This window comes from Rhinolophus sinicus, linkage group LG01 (assembly GCF_036562045.2).
Source record: "Rhinolophus sinicus isolate RSC01 linkage group LG01, ASM3656204v1, whole genome shotgun sequence".
In the NCBI taxonomy this organism is placed as follows: Eukaryota; Metazoa; Chordata; class Mammalia; order Chiroptera; family Rhinolophidae; genus Rhinolophus; species Rhinolophus sinicus.
In genome coordinates, this window is record NC_133751.1 from 161,918,722 (window position 1) to 161,936,042 (window position 17,321).

A 17,321-nucleotide genomic window follows, 5' to 3' on the forward strand; every position below is an offset into this window, starting at 1 on the left:
AATGCATCTTTTGAAGCAAAAATTAATATAAGACCCAGTTTATACTATATTATATTACATTACATTATATTATATTATATTATATTATATTATATTATATTATATTATATTATATTATACCCAGTCTTATATTATAGTAAAATAAGACAGGGTCTTATATTAATTTTTGCTCCAAAAGACGCATTAGAGCTGATGGTCTGGCTAGGTCTTATTTTCAGGGAAACACAGTATAAAACACCCACCACATGTTTCCTAGCATATCCTTCCTAGCACAGTAGAAGAAGGAAAATCCATAAAGAATAAAGTAGAAGAAAGAAGATATATTCATGACATACTGTGGAAATAGTCTATATTATATCAGTGTATAGGTTTGCCTAACATTCCCTATTGTTCTAGGTGATAGAGAAATTAAAAAGTAGGTAAAAAGAAGAGGAGAAACCTTCTAAATTGGCAGAGTAAGAACCACTGAAAATCTGTTCCTTCGTAAAAGCAGTGGGAACACTAGCAAAAATTGTCCAAATCAACTTTTTGAGAACTCTGGAAATTAAGAAAAGGCTTACAAAATTCCAAGGAGTGTTTATTCAAGAAAAACACTTGAATCTCTGTGAAGACAGCAAGTTTTGTGGCATTTTAATTTACTTACTCCAGTCTTTCTCTCCCCAGCTGTAGGGCAGCTATGAAAACTAACAGCCTCATAATTATGTTAGCTGTGAAAAACTGCAGCTTAGCACTCATTGGCAGGAAAAACAAATAAACAAACAAACAAACAACAACAAAAGAAAACCAGATATAGAGCTCCCCCCAAGTCCTATCCCCAGAGAATTGTCATTATTTGACCTGTTTGGCAGCTCCATGAAAATCTCCACTTGCAGAGCTTGTCTTTATTAGACATGGCTTGGAGCCTGCTCACTGAGAACAGCCTTTACCCTTGGGCATTTGTGGAAAAAAACCAGCAGCAATTGCTTACTTAACATTGCAACTGCCTTAGGGGGATAATAATTGCAGCTGACAAGAAAACTTAAAAGGAGAAGCATAGGAATGAAATATTCTTAGGGGGCTTTGATAAACTCTGACATATTCCTGGAAACCTAGAAGTACTTGTACATACATACTTGTGGAATTGTATGTATGTCCAGGAAAGTTCTGACCTTGAAGTTCTGTAAGCAGAAAGTGAAAGCTAAGTAAACTTCTTGTCAGAATTTAAGGTATTCCCCAGATGCACATAGATCCTCTCAGCAAGACTGGGAGACTTACTGGTTCAAGGCTTTCAAGGAAATCTTAGTCACATCATTAACTGACAATTAAGCTAACCAAGAAGAGAATTCAATTGCCACATACAACAAATAGTTCAGGAATTAAACAACAAACAGCAAAAACAACAATAATAGCAACAAATAGAAACAATAACAATTCCTAGTTGGAGTGAGTGAGGAGTAGATCTGATTTCCAGAGCTTCCACATTATATTATTTAAAATATTCAGTTTTCATCCAAAAATAATGAGACATACAAAGAAATGGAAAAGTACACAGGAAAGAAAAGCAATCAATAAACACTTTTTTCCCATGGGGGGGCAGAGGGCAAAGGGGGAGTAGTCAATAGATACTGTCCCTGAATAAGCCCAGATGTTGGACCTAAAAGACACAGACTTTAAAAGAGCTTTTATAAACATGTTAAAAATACTAAAGAAAACCATATCTAATGAACTAAAGGAAAATATAAAAACAATGTCTCACTAAATATAGAATATTAATAAAAAGATAAAAATTATATAAAAGATCCAAATAATAGTTCTGGAATTGAAAAGCACAATCAGTGAAATGAAAATTTCACTGAGAGGGTTCAACAGCAGGTATGAGAAGCCAGAAGAAAGAATCACCAAACTTGAAGATAGGTTAATTGAGAATAGCTAGCTTTAGGAACAGGAAGAAAAAGGAGCAAATAAAAATGAATAGAGTCTCAGAGATATATAAGACTCCATCAGGCATATGAACAATATGCACAATAGGAGTCTCAGAAGGAGAAAAGAGAGGGACAAGGGACAGAAAGAATATTTGAAGAAATAATGGCTGAAAATTTCCCATATTGATTAAAATTTGTATATTCAAGAAGCTCAACAAACTACATGTAGGATAAACTCAAAGGGATCTACACCTAGGCACATCCTGATCAAACCTTTGAAATCCAGTGAAAAAGAGAGAATCTTGAAAGCAACAGGAGAGACATAATTCATCATGTACAAATTATCCTCAATAAGATTAGAAGCTCCATGATCAGAAACCAGGGAGGCCAGAAAGCAGCTGAGTGACAGATTCAAAGAGCTAAAGAAAGACTGTCAACCAAGAATTATATACCCAGAAAAATTACACTTCAAAAATGAAGACAAAATTAAGACATCCTCAGATAAACAAAAATTGAGAAAATTCATTGCCAGTAAACCTCAAGTAAACATGAAGTGAAAGGGCATTAGAGAGTAATTTGAATCCACATGAAGAAATAAAAAGCACTGATAAAATTAACTCTATAGGCAAATATAAAAGACAGTAATAATGTCTTATGTTTATAACACTTTTTCCCTGCTAACTCATTTAAAAGACAACTGCACAATGCAACAATTATAGAACTGTGTTGATGGGCTTATGATGTAAAAAGATGTAGTTTGTAAGACAACAATAATACAAATGAGGGGGAAGGGAACAACTATATAGAAGCAAAATTTTTGTATACTATAGAAATTAAATTGGTCTTAATCCAAATTAGATTGTTACAAATTAAGATATTAACTATAATCTCCAGGGTAATTCCTAAGAATATCACTGAAAATATGTATAGTAAAAGAAATGACAAGATCATTAAAATAATATATTAGAAAATATCTGTTTAACACAAAAGAAGGCGGTAATGGAGGGAAAGAGGAATAAAAAGACAAAAGCATGGAAAACAAATAATAAAGCAGATGAAAATCCTACCTTTGAGCAATTATACTAAATATAAATGGATTAAAAACTCCAATTAAAAGCCAGAGATTGGCAGAATGGATAAAATAACATGATTCAACTATACGTGTGCTGTCTACAAGAGACACACTTTAGGGCCAAAGACACAAATGGGTTAAAAGTAAAAAATATGAAAAATTATATACCAAGCAAACAGTAACCAAAAGAGAGTTGGACTGGCTATATTAATATCAGACAAAATAGACTTAAAAAAACAGTTACTGAAGACAAAGAAGTATATTTTATAATGGTAAAAGGATCAAATCATCAAGAAAATACAACAGTTATAAACATATTATATCTAACAACAGAGCCCCCAAATATATGAAACAAAAACTGAGAGAACTGAAGTGAGAAATAGATACTTCAGCAATTATGGTTGTAGTATTTAACGTCCTACTTTCAATAACAGATAGAACAACTACACAGAAGATTAATAAAGAAGTGAAAGACTTGAATAACAGTATAAACTGACTAGACATAATAGACATCTAGAGAACACTCCACTCAACAACAGAAGAAAACCGTTCTTCTCAAGTGCACATAGAGCATTCTGTACGACTTATGTATTAGGTCATAAAACAAATCTCAATAAATTTAAAAGATTGATAACATAAAAAGTATTCTCCAACAACAATAAAATGGAATTAGAATTGAATAACAGAAAGAAGTTTGGGAAATTCATAAATATTTAGAAATAAAACAATAGACTCCAAAAGAACCAATGAGTCAAAGAAAAAATCACAGGGAAATTAGAAGATATTTTGAGATGAATGAAAACAAAAGCCAGAATACCACAATACATTGGATGCAGCTAAAGCAATGCTTAGGAGGAAATTTATAGCTATAAATGCCTACATTAAAATGGAAAAAAGATATCAAATCAATAACCTCACCTTCCACCTTCAGATACCAGAGAAAGAAGAGTAAACTAAATGTAAAGCAAGCAGAAGGAAGGACATAATAAAGATTAGAAGAGGAATAAACAAAGTACAGGAAAGAAAAACAATAGAGTAAATCCACAAAAGCAAATATTCGTTCTTTGAAGAGATCAACAAAATTGATAAATCTTTAGTGAATCTTACCAAGAAAAAAAAGAGAGAAAACTCAAATCACTAAGCTCAGGAATAAAAGGGTGCATTACTCAACTTTTTAAAAATAAGATGATAAGGGAATACTATGAATAATGTTGTTGATAGCCTAGATAAAATGGACAAATTTCTGGAAAGACACAAACTACTGAAATGGACTCAGGAAGAATTAGAAGATCTAAACAGAGCTGTAACAAGTAAAGAGGTTAAATTAGTAATTAAAAATCTTCCACAAAGAAAAGCTCAAGACTAGATGGCTTTATTGGTGAATTCTACCAAATATAAACATTTGGTGGAATTTTGTTTAAAAATCTTCCTTTAAACACCAATCCTTCATGTCTAAAACATAGGAGGAAATACTTCCCAATTTGTTCTATGAGGACAGTGTTACCTTGATACCAAAACTAGATAAAGATATCACAATGAAAGAAAACTACAGACCAACCTCCCTTATAAATATATATGCAAAGATTCTCAGCAAAATACTAATAGACTTAATCCAACAACTCATAAAAAGGATTATGTACAATGACCAACTGGAGTTTATCCCATAATGTAAGATTTGTTTGACATTCAATAATCAATTAATGTAATACACCATATTAATAGAATAAAGGACAAAAAAAATCACAGTCACCTCAATAGACACAGAAAAAGCCTTTGACAAAATCCAACACCCTTTCATGACAAAAACTCTCAACAAACTAGGCATAGAAGGGAACTTACTCAAACTGAAAAAGGACATTTATGTAAAATCCACAGCTAACATCACATTTAACAGTGAAAGCTTTCCCTCTAAAATCAAGAATGAGACAAGAATGTTCACTCTTGCCATTTCTATTTAACATTGTACTAGAGGTTCTAGCCAAAACAATTAGGAAAGAAAAAGAAAATTTAAAAAGTATCCAGGCTGGGAAGAAATAAAACAATCTGTATTTGCAGATGACATGATCTTGTACACAGAAAAAATTCTAATGAATACACATACACACACACACACTTACACACAAAACCCTCAAAAAACTATTAGATATAATAAATGAGTTCAACAAGGTTACAGGACAAGATAACAATATACAAAAATCACTTGTATTTCTACACAGTAACATCGAACAATCCAAGAGTGAAATGAAGAAAATAATTTCATTTACAATAGCATCAAAAAGAATAAAGTACATAGGAATAAATTTAACAAAAATGCAAGACTTTTACACTAAAACCCACAAAATATTATTGAAAGAAATTAAAGAAAACCTAAAAAATAGAAAGACATCTTATCTACATGCATTGGCATATTAAGATTACAATACTCACCAAACTGAATGACATATTTAATGTAATTCCTATCAAAATCTCAGCTCCCATTTTCGTAGAGACTGAAAATCAGATACTAAAACTAATAATGGAAATACAAGAGATCCAGAATAGCTAAAGCAATTTTAAAAAGAACAAAGTTGAAACAAGAATATGTTGTAGCTTATTTCAAAGCTACAGTAATCAAGACAGTGTGGTACTGACATAAGGCTAGACACATATATCAACAGAATAGAATTGAGAGTCCAGAAGTAAACTCTACGGTCAATTGATTTCACAAGGGTGACAAGAAAATTCAATGAGGAAAGAATAGTCCTTTCAAGCAATGATGCAAAGGCAACTGGATATATACATATAGAGGAGAAGCACTGACCCACTAAGGTACATCTAAGAATGACTCTAGTACAAGATTTGAGGAATGTGGCTAAAAGGCCCTGGTATGACTGAATGTGTCTGCTCTATAGCAAAAAGAGCATGGGGACATCATTTTTCCATGTGTCCCAGGATACCAAAATCAGGTGATGTAACACATTTCATTCACTTGTACTAAATGGTTGTAAAATAAACAAACCACTTCCCGAGCAAGGTGCCTAATTGGAAGTACAAAATGTATTTCAATGAGAAAGTACTGGAATGCTTGGGTCACAACAAAGTAGTGAATCATGAAATTAGTTTTGTGGGGAGGACATTCTGTTTTTGAAAGAATAGAATAAATCTCAGAATATAAATACATAGTAAAGGTAAGTATAGTTTCATGAAACTTGTTTAGATATATGAGTGTGCATTTGTGTGTAAATTTATAGACATTGACTAGGTTTGGAGATAAAATGCACTATTTTGTTGTAGGTTGCAATAAAAAAGGGTTGAAAGTCATGAACTCAGGGATAAACAACAAAGTTGGCACAGTTAGGATTAATAGTAAAGATATTTGGCAACATTTTCCAAGCTAGGAGCAGAGTGTGTCTGATTCCCAAAAGCCTCATCGGGATTTCACACTTTGAGTGGTAACGTCCAAGCGAAGGTGAGTCATGTTCTACTTTCTGGGAGCATGAGCCCAGAATCACATTTATAATCTGAATAAGTGCTGGATATCTCCAGGTACATCTCAAAGTTCTAAAATGTACAATATGATTGCAGGGTATAATCACAGTAAATAGTGAATAAACAAAATCCTCACTCGTTACACTTAGTCTCTCCAGTCTAACACTGTCTATTCCAAGTTTATTCCTGAATATATCATTGCTGCCTGGATAAGAACAAAGAGCATCTCTGGGAGTCTTGTTTACAGACTCTTGAACAAACAATAGAGCTCATCCTGTAGTTTTCTCTCATTATTGTCACATTTCAGGAAGTCAGTTCTCCTTTTAAAAAAGGCCAGATTTGGGCCATGGGTGCTAGAAGCCTAAAGGAAATAGTTACAGAGAAGTGAGCAATTGTTGCAAACCATTGCTGGAAGGAGTCATTTGTTTGTAAAACTAGATTTCACAAAGAATTGTAAAGGAAAAGAAAAAAAATCAATAAGTTACTGAAATATAAGTCTCAGTATTCTGACCTAAATATGTAATGAAAAGAATCACAGGGCTGTCCAATCTTAAAATTGAAAGAAACCCTAAGGTCTCCTAAGTGCTTCTCAAAGCTGAGATATATATACTCTCAGGCGTAAACATAGATGAACTAAGACGGAGAAAAGCCACAGGAAAAACAATGTGTGGAAGGGTGATATTATTTCACTGAATCCACAAGACCACTGATTGTAAGATGCACTGTTATTTTTGAACCACTAAAAAAAGAGAAAAAAAAATGCTGCTATGAGGCAATGTGTTCTTATCACTTAAATATTTCAATAGATCTTTTAGATAAGACATAAATTTTATCATATACTCTTCTTGAAGAAAAATTTAAAGTATACAAGTGATTATAATGAAAGGAAAAATTGTAAGCGAAATAAATTGACTGAAAAACATTTCTAAAATTTCTTGCAATTCAGTGCCACTCATCCTAATCACTTTTCGATATAGAATCATCATGGATGTTCACAGATATCCTCTGGGCCATCAGGATACTGAAGATGCAGCGTTTCTTAGAAGAGTACTCTGCTCTCATCTCCAGGACTCTCTTCCAAGCTGCCTGTCCTCCTACAAGTTTTGATGCTAACAATCTATTGAACTTAGTAGGCAGTGTCATTGCTTCCAATTTTTTTTTAGACAATGACCAAACTCATATTCCTTTCATCAAGTGGTACTTGGTTTGTTGACAGAGAGTTTAAGGGGTTGCTATTGTCCAGTCATGTCAACATCAATTCTTTAATTGTACAGATTCATGTCTAAAAACTGCGTCAAGACCTAACCTAACTTGGAAGGTTACGCAGGGCTCCTGGACAGCTCTTCCACATGCTGTACATCGCTCATTCATCAGCTCAGTTGTCACTCGTGTGTGTGTGCACACACATATACAGTAACATTATTGAGTTCAATCTCATTCTCATATGAGATTGGGTTCACACTCACACACTAATAATTGTATTAGTTTCCTATTTCTGCGTAAGAAACCACTACAAAATTAGCAGCGCAAAACAACAGCTGTTTATACTCTCACAATTCTGGAGATCAGAAGTTTGTCATGGCGTAGTTGGATTTACTGCTCAGGATCTCACAAAGCCAAAATCAAGGCATTGACAGAGCTGCATTCCCTTCAGGGCGCTCTGGGGAAGAATCAAGGTCATTCAGGTTGTTTGAAAAATTCAATTGCTTGTAGTTAAAACACTGAGGTCCTGGTTTCCTTGACACGTGGCACACTCTATCCTTAAGCCAGCATTATGTGTCGAATCCTGCTCCTGCTCTGAACCTCTCTGACTTCCCCCCTTCTGCCAGGTCTCTGACTTCCGTTTTGTCTTCACCTGGGAGAAACCATCTTTAAGGTCTTGTGATTACATTGGGCCCACCTAGATAATCCAGACTAATTTCCCTATTTAACACCAATTAATTAATAACCTTAATTACATCTGCAAAGTCTCTTTGGCCATATAATGTAACATAGTCTAGACATGACAACAGAGGATGAAGATCACAGGGGCCAAAATTCGGTCTACATCATTTAGTGTGATTTTGTTGCTTAAGTTAAAGATAGTGGGAAATTTTAACCATTTCATATTATGCATGTCATCATCTTGGAATGCTACATTTTGAAATCTATGTTCTTGATGTCGAACATTTTAGCACCCTTGACATTGACAAGCATGTCAAAAGACATTGGGATTTTCTCAGCATTTTCTATTTGACTAAATTCATAGTTTCCTTTTTCCCCCCTCAGTTGGATCACTTGTCACTAGAAGTTAAGCAGATCCCAATACATTGCAAGTTTCTGACAAATTGACATTTCACTTTAGTAACAGTACTGCATCATGCATGAATTTGGTTACACCAGGCTCTTATTGTTTTTGAAATTTCTTTCATTTCCTGTGAGAGCTTTGGAAATTTTTCCTGTCTTTACCTGAATCTTTGCATGTTGTAGGTGATTTTTTTGTATATATTCATATATACACATATACATGAATATATACTATATATGTATTTATATGAATATATACTATATATGTATATATGTATATATATATATATATGACACAATTTCATCTACTTGTGAGTTTCTTTCTTGGTTGTTGCTTTGCAAGAACATACAGACATGTGGTCAGTTTTCCAACAATAAATATTTTTATCACTAATATCAAATTTATACTCCATCTCTTATTTCCACGTTTTTTGCAAAGCAATAACTTTACATTTCAATGCCGATCATAGTAAAATGTTGCTGAAGACGTTAAACAGCATCTAAACCCAATTCAGACCTTGGTCTTAAGAGCCTGAGCCTTAGATGGCAAAGAGAATTTCCTCCCAGCATAATCTTTCAGGAAGGCAGGTAGTATTGCCAGAAGTATTGCTCTCAGACTGTAACATCTGTGAGATAAATAAGACAACATACATCTGACAGATACTAGACTTTCAATAGCAGTTAATTCTCTTTTCCTAATTAAATAAGAAATCACTATAATGTACAATAGTGGAGTCACAGAATCAGAGCTTCCTGGAACTTTGTTTCTGGAAAAGACATTTAGTAGACATCATCGGTTTTATCTTCCTCATTTAATAACTGAGTATATTAGTCTCCTAGGGCTGCTATTACAAATTACCACAAACTTGTTGGTTTACAACAGAAATTTATTCTCTCACAATTCTGGAGGCAGAAAACCAAAATCAAGGTATTGGCAGAGCCATACTCTCTCCAGAAGGGCTAGGGGAGAACTTTTTCTTGCCTTTTCCAGCTTCTGATGGCTCCTAGTGTTCCTGGGCTTGTAGATACCTCACTGCAATCTCTGCCTCTGTCTTCACCTGGTTTTCCCCTCTGTGTTTCTCTATGTCCTCTCCTCGCCTTATGAGGATACCTGTTATTGGATTTGCTGCTCAGCCTATATCCAGCATGATTTCATCTCCAGATCCTTAATTAATTACATATGCAAGACTGTATCTCCAAATAAGGTCCCATTCTGAGGTTCCAGATGGACATACATTTTGAGGAGACACTGCTCAACCCAGTACATGGAGAATCAGGTTTTACTGAAATAACATTTAAAATAGAACACATTTCTAATCTTAAATATGCCTATTTGAGTCTTAAAAGATCTTTAATTTTCTCTATCTGCATATTCTCAGAAGTAGCCTATAAAAACATGAATTTTTGGTTTTGCGAGGTAAAAGTCACTTCTGAGTGGCTGCACAGAGAAGCCTTTGGAATAGATCAGAGCTCCAGTAGCAACTGAAGACAGCAAGCAGAATCTCACACAAAGGACAAAGCGGGTATTATAATTTAAAACTGAGCATAATTTACAGTTCATACAAATCCTTAGCTCTCCATCCCCGGGAATTTCCCACTGGCCATGTTTTCCCCACAACTTTCAGCCTCTACGCATGTTTCTTGCCCCCGTTGGTCCTTGAAGACTTTGTTGGCCTATTCTTATGCCTTCATTTTTTCCTGAAATCTCTTCTTAAACTACTTTTAAATTCAAACACCTATATAGTTTCCTATTTCTGCTATAACACATTACCATGAATTTAGTGGCTTTAAATGGCATAAAATTGTTATCTTGTAACTGCAGAACCAGCTCAAAATGGTCCTATCCAGTTTAATGAGACACCGAGCTGACAACAGACCAAAACCAAGTCATGCAGCTGAAGCATGTGCCGTGGAGAGAACTTTGACATCCAGCTGCACCCAGAGCCAGTCTCGCCTCCTCCTCCCTGCCCCCCACCCACATGGAACCAAAGGACCAGGACATAACTGGAATTTGAACACCAGAACCCTTTCAGAAGCTAAGGGTCCATTGTCCAGCAAGATCCGCCATAGACGCCTCTTCGCCATAAATGGCCAAGTTCCAATGTCCTCCAATTAAAACTTTTCCCACCAGCAATTCCACAGACCTGTTCCCTGCTGCCCTTTGGAAAGCCTTATCCTAGTGCAGTGAGCAGCATGGATTTCAGGCACCGGTAGGTCTCCCATTGTCTTGGTCCATGTCTTCTTGATCAATAAACATTTCTTTCCTCCAACTCTTGACATTTTGACTTTTGGCCTTTTGAAACATCAGACACATGGACTTTGGTTTCGTAACAATCTTAACATTCTGACAATTCTCCACGGGCAAATCCATTTCCTTGTCTTTTCCAGCCTGTGGAGGCTAACCATATTCCTTGGCTCATGGCCTTATTCCTCCACCTTCAAAGCCAGCACTGGCAGGTCTTTCTCAAACTGTATCCCTCTCCCCTCTGCTTATGTCATCACACCTCCTCAATTTATAAAGACCCTTATAATTACATTGGACCATCAGGTAATCCAGGATTAGCTCCCCATTTCAACATTCTTAATCAGGTCTGCAATGTCCATTGTGCTGTGCAATGTTCCCAGGTTCCATGGATTAGGATACGGATATCTTGAGGTATGTATGTGTGTGTGTGTGGAGGGGGGATTTTCCCACTTACCATATACCCTCATCTTTTTAACCAGAACATTTTAGGTCTCCACCCTCCAGACTGACCTGCATGCTCAAAAACTCTTAAACAAAGGGTATTGTTCTTGAGCTGTTCTGAGATTTATAGCTTTAGTTTCCCCCTTCCCTTTCCAACCAAAACAAATGAAAAAATACAGTGTAAACTTTAAGTTAAACAAAGATTGTTTCCCACTGAAATAAATTTTGTCCCCTCAACTCCTGTATTCCCAGAAGGCTGACATGGTTACAGAGCTTGGGTTTTAAATAACAACATTTCCACTACATTCCATTTAATGATTATGTGAAAAATTCCTTTAGTCAAGTGTTACCATCTAGAAATTATACACATTTGGCTTTTTTTTCACCATAAGTAGAAAAGCTGAGAAAGTACAATTTCTGAAGTATCCATATTTGTACTTGGAGCTACAGCAACAGATTCTGGTCAAATATATTTTAAACTAAATAGAATTTTCTAACTATTAAGACATCCATAAATGTTCTTTTCCGTTTCTAAATATATACGATTATTCAAACTACCTTCTAAGTATATACGATTATTCAAAATATATATGATTATAAAAGAAAGTTTATTCAGGCTGATTCACCAAATATTCTTAAATTAGGCTTCTTAGGAAAAGGTCCTAAAAGAGGTGGAGAGTCAAATGGATCACATTAAATCTTAATTTTTTTTAAAAAGCCAGTATTGACAACCTAAGATGATTATAAATAATCAAGGCATTAACAGTATTATATTTGGAAAAAGAGAGGTACATGTCTCTTTCTAATCTGTTTTGATTCTGGAAAAAAATGAAAAATCATGTTCCATTCTGGGAAACGCCACTTTAAGAAGTACTCTGGCAAGCTGGGGCACGTCGGGGGAGACTAAAAAGGGTGGTGAAGAGTCTGGGTACCATGAAATATGAAAACAGTCTAAGAATAGCAGTTGCTGACCCGGGAAAGGTAAGAAGAGTGGCTCTGTGGCAGTCTTCCAGTACTGAACCATGGCCATGCCGTGAGGCAGTAGATTTCAGTTTGCCATTCCTCGTCCTTCTTCCACACTACCGCCCAGATGATTTTTCAATACACAGATCTCAATATGTCACTACCTGTCATTACTCCCCAATAAGCAAGCAGACATGTAGCCAGTCTCCAGGCCAATAAAGAGTTTGAGCATCTCAGAAGGGGTACCTTGCCCCAATCAGATGGCATTCTGGGCAGCTGGATGCCCTCAGGAAGAGTTAAGGGCAATCACCATCATTATGATGACACTTGTGACAACAACTCACAGCCCTCATTACAGTTCCTGAAACACGCCATGTTCACTCTCTCACCTCTATGCCTCTGTTTACGATGTTTCGTTTCCCCAGGAGGTAGTCCATAACTTCCCATCATCGTATAGGACCTAACTGAAACTTTACCACCTCTGAAAACTTTCCCAAAGGATTACCTTCCATTTCTCCTCAGATGAGTTAATAAGTGTCCCTGCCCCCAGTCGATACAATCCCACACAGCACAAACCTTTTATAGCAAGTATTGAATTGCTTTGCAGTCATTGATTTACTTGATAGCAGGACGTATGAGCCTAACCTGAGACACATCTATACAGGAGGCGGCATTTATTTGCATGAATTGATGTGCATGGAGGGGAAGGGATTGTGAGGAGGAGATTTTGAATATCTCAGCCTGGTAGCTACAATGGAAGAAAGTTGGGGAACTCAAGAGAAAACTGAGTGGCTGGCTCTCAGTCTGGGGTCTGGTTCCTAAGCCTGGCTTCATGGACTAAATCTGAGTCCTATGGAGAAGGTAAGGCTGCCGACAAAAACTTGAGGAGCTAAAAGGCTTGTGAAAAATGAGGAACATGCAGGCCTGTGTAGTGGCCAGGCCACAATCAATAATACCTGGTAGGAAAAGTGAGCTTTCTTCCTGCTTCTGCACAAATTACCCAGGCTTGCTCAGGTTTGGAAAGGGCATCAGTGCACCTGAGAGAGTGTGTGGGGGTGTGGAGAGCTGGTGCACAGCACTGGTGAGGAGTCCAGTTACGCCCACAGGAATTCTGAAATGGCCCAGGAAGCCCATGTCCAGAAGATGCTGCTCTGCCACGTCTAGAGGAGGAGGATTTAGGGGTGAGCACTTGGGAGAAATGATGAGTTAGCAATAAAATGGGTTGGGGTTTTTGTTGTTGTTTGTTTTTTGTTTTTAAATCTTGGGGGTTCTCAGAACTACTTAAATAGTGGCTTTTGCAACAGGCCGTGGGTCTTACACTACAAGGGAAAAATGACCAAGCTGCAAAGTATAAATTAGCACTGTTAATTGGACTCTATTTATAGCCATGTTCTGGAGGCCTGGTGAAATCTGGTTATGGTTATATTCTTAACTTACTCCTACTGCTGGCCTTGAGATCCTTGAGGGCTGAGACTATTGATTTTTAATAAAATCTCTGTAGCCCAGTTACCTATTAGAGAACCCAGCAGAGTAGGCACTGCATATATGGCTATTGAATGAAGAAATAAAGTTAATCAAAGAATATCTGCAACAAACAAATTTAGAACAAATGGGTGGAAGTTATAGGAATATATTCAAAGGCCTTTCTAACACAGCTTTCTAACAATTGGAGCTCCTATCAGTGGAAGTAGCCCTTCATAACAGGGAAAATCTTATCACTGGAGGAGTTGTCAAGGGCATCACAGAAGAGGAACACACCTCATGGAGTAAGAGGGATCATATCATTTCCAATTCTCAAATTGTTTGGTATGAATTACACGGAGACCAAGAGGAGACTGGCCATGACAAAGAAGTTAGCCACGTAAAACAATAAGCAGAAATGATGAGTCAGCAACAAAATCGGTATTTAAAAAAGTCTTCAAGAACTGTCTGTAAAAATCAGCAAGCCTTCAACCAGAGTTCATCAGAACTCAAATAGAACCTGAAGCATTTTTGCACAAAGCCATAGACATTATCTTCAAAAGCGATCCTATTATACCTATGAGTGATGTCCAGAGGACGAAGCTATCCGATGGACATTGTCTATAGTGAAGATATGACGTGATGAAAGGTTACAGGAAAGAACTTTACTAGGTGTTGAGAGCAGGCTGTGATTTGTAGACTCATAGCTTGTTTCAATGTCTCGTCCATGGCCACTGGTGAAGGTAAATGCTAGAGCCACTTGTCTTTGTTCCTTTAACTTGCCATCAATGATGGAAGGACCCCACGTCTACAAGAGGAAAATTACTAGACAATGCAGGAAAGGCTCTTCTGAGATAAATGAACACATTACATTAATTTAAATGCCATAAATAGAATGATGAAGAGGACTATCTCATAGTGTCAAAGTTCAAAGGCACTTTTCAAATGTCTCTTTAAAAAAAATCTGACCTTTCTTTCTTTATTATCAGAGGGTTTGCCAAGGGCAGTCTGGGCCTTGGGCCATTTCATTTTGACATGGAAGTCCTTTCAGCATTAAAAATAATCAAAAGGCCAGAAATATTTAACTCTGCAGTGACCATGAATACACATTCAGCAGTATAGAAAAGAACAATATCAAAGTAATAGGATTTCAAAGGTTGTGTTTTAATAATGCCATAAAGCTTTTCCCCATCGTACGTGAGACAGGTAACTTATATGAGGCCAGGACGAGCTGAAGGAGCAAGCACAAATGGATATTTTTTTCTAATGTATTTCGTGTAATTTTTCATAAAATTTTTAGGAAAATTGCTGAGTACATCACTAGTAATCTTCTATGTCTAAATATCTTTTTAAAGTATAGATTAGCTAACATTAGATATAGACATGGACATAAATACATTTGCATAAAAACAAAAACCTCTTACAAAGGTCTCTTTTTTCCTATTTTAAGGTATAATTTACAGACAGTAAAATTTACCCTTTTAAATGTACAGTTCTGCAAGTTTGACAAATGCAGTTGTACAACCACTACCACAAACAAAATACAGAATAGTTTCATCACAACCCAAAATTCCCCTGTACCGTTTTGGACTAAACCTCTCTCTCCATTTCCATAGTCTAACACCTGCTGATCTGCTTTCTGTTGTTATATTTTGCCTTTTCAAGACTGTTCTATAAAAGGAATTATACAGTATGCAACCTCTTTTAAGCTTCATGCACTTGGTAACTAAACAAAGTGTCATGTTAATTTACTGATTTCTATTTTTTGGCAATGATATACATAATCAAATTACCCTTGAATACTACATCTTGAAACAGGTATTACCCAGGGAGCCTTTTGAATACATAGATCTCTAGGACTTCACTTTTAACGTATCGAATCAAAATCTCTCAGTGTGGGTCCTGAGAATTCAGTTTTTACCAAGTTCTCTAAGCTTGATTCTGATTGAACAGCCAGATTTGGGAAATATTAACCCAATAGATATTCACTCTATGAGATCAACTACCAGATTGTAAATTATGTGTGAGGATGGGATCAAAGTTCAGAGACTGGGAAAGGAGTCTTATCTAAGTGATCTTGTCCTTGTATATGGCCACCACTTACCGGCTGCAGGGCCTTGGACAAGTCAATTACACTCACTGAATCTTGGTTTTATCTTCTATTATGCAGGCGTGCGATGCCTACTTCATAGGGTTCTTCTGGGGATTAAATGCACATAGAACCTGGCACACTTAGCACTCAGTGAACAGAAGCTGTTCATCTTGCTAGCACTGGTATCAGCATCATAATAGCCATCATCCCCAGGCTGCCCTGAGCACTTTACTTGTCGTTCTCCATATTTCCGCATTTTGGTCAATTTCACTATTTTTAGCCTTTCCTCTAGATATGGCCAAAGTAAAGAGAATCCATTTTTATAGAAGCCTATTTATTCAGAGCAGTGCAAAGCTAACAGAAATTCACCGATTGTTCCCAACCCTCACTTTTACCCTGTTATAGTCTTCAAGTTACCAATGGGGACAAAAATGAATTACTGGACTCTCACTCTTTTTCCCAAGAGGATGTTAATGGTCAACTATAAGTAAACAAAACAGAGGAAGAGAAATGAAGGGCCAGAATAAAGCAGAAAATTAAGCTGTCTACATAGGTAGCAAATATCTAAAAATTGACTTTATTCATTAGCAGTGTTAGATGAATATACGTATATTTTTAAATTACAGTTTTTACTTAAGCCCTGAAATACAGAAGCGTGATGATATTTGGCTGCACTTGCTGGTCTAAAGACAGAACAACTATCCTCAAAGAACACATGCGCCGCCGCCAACACAGAGGACTGGAGACAGGACCGAAAGACAAACCTGAGACTCACAAGCCCCACCTGTTCTCAGCATCGGCACTGCACTTTGGGGACATCAATTCAAAGGATTTGGTGAACTTCACCACCTGCCGCACAAAAAAGATAAGAATCCACATCAGTTAAGGCTTTCTCACAGCTTAAAACAACGCAATCCACAATTTTCATCTTTATAATGGCTATTACAATACTTGGAGATTAAAGAGGGATTTTAAGTGAAGAAATCCCAAGGGACAAAAGAAGAGCATTCTATCCTACATTTTGCATCTTTTCCTGCATAGCACACATTGCCAACGTTTTATTACATCTTACTAAATACCTATATATTTTTACCGTGAGGTGTGTACTAGCCTGTGGTGGTCAGGCAAAGGGGCCTCTCATTTGAATACAATATTTGTTTTTACTGTCCTTTGAACAAACCCAGTCTCCATCCATGGAGACAAACCACCCTTCAGAAAGGATGAGCTCCATTAATCCCAGGCTCCTGACGTTACCTTCCCTGGCTGGCTTATCATTGTTCTCTAGTGAATGTTTTGTTGCCACAGACTAAAGAAGAGGAGGCCGTCTTTTTCAAAGATCACCCCCAGTGTGGATACTTCCTCCCTCACCTGTCCAGTGAAACCAGCATACCA

At 36.5% G+C, this 17,321-nt stretch overlaps 1 protein-coding gene across 3 annotated transcripts in view; it reads right to left on the minus strand.

Moving 5' to 3' along the window:
• The window catches only part of PDE11A (phosphodiesterase 11A), a 324,817-nt gene that overhangs the window by 172,744 nt on the left and 134,752 nt on the right, over positions 1 to 17,321 (minus strand). For all 3 annotated transcript variants that reach the window (XM_019739325.2, XM_019739326.2, XM_074338486.1), the window contains exon 5: positions 16,714 to 16,778. In XM_019739325.2, the coding sequence (XP_019594884.2) occupies positions 16,714 to 16,778 (65 nt within the window). The remainder of the gene's footprint in view (positions 1 to 16,713; positions 16,779 to 17,321) is intronic.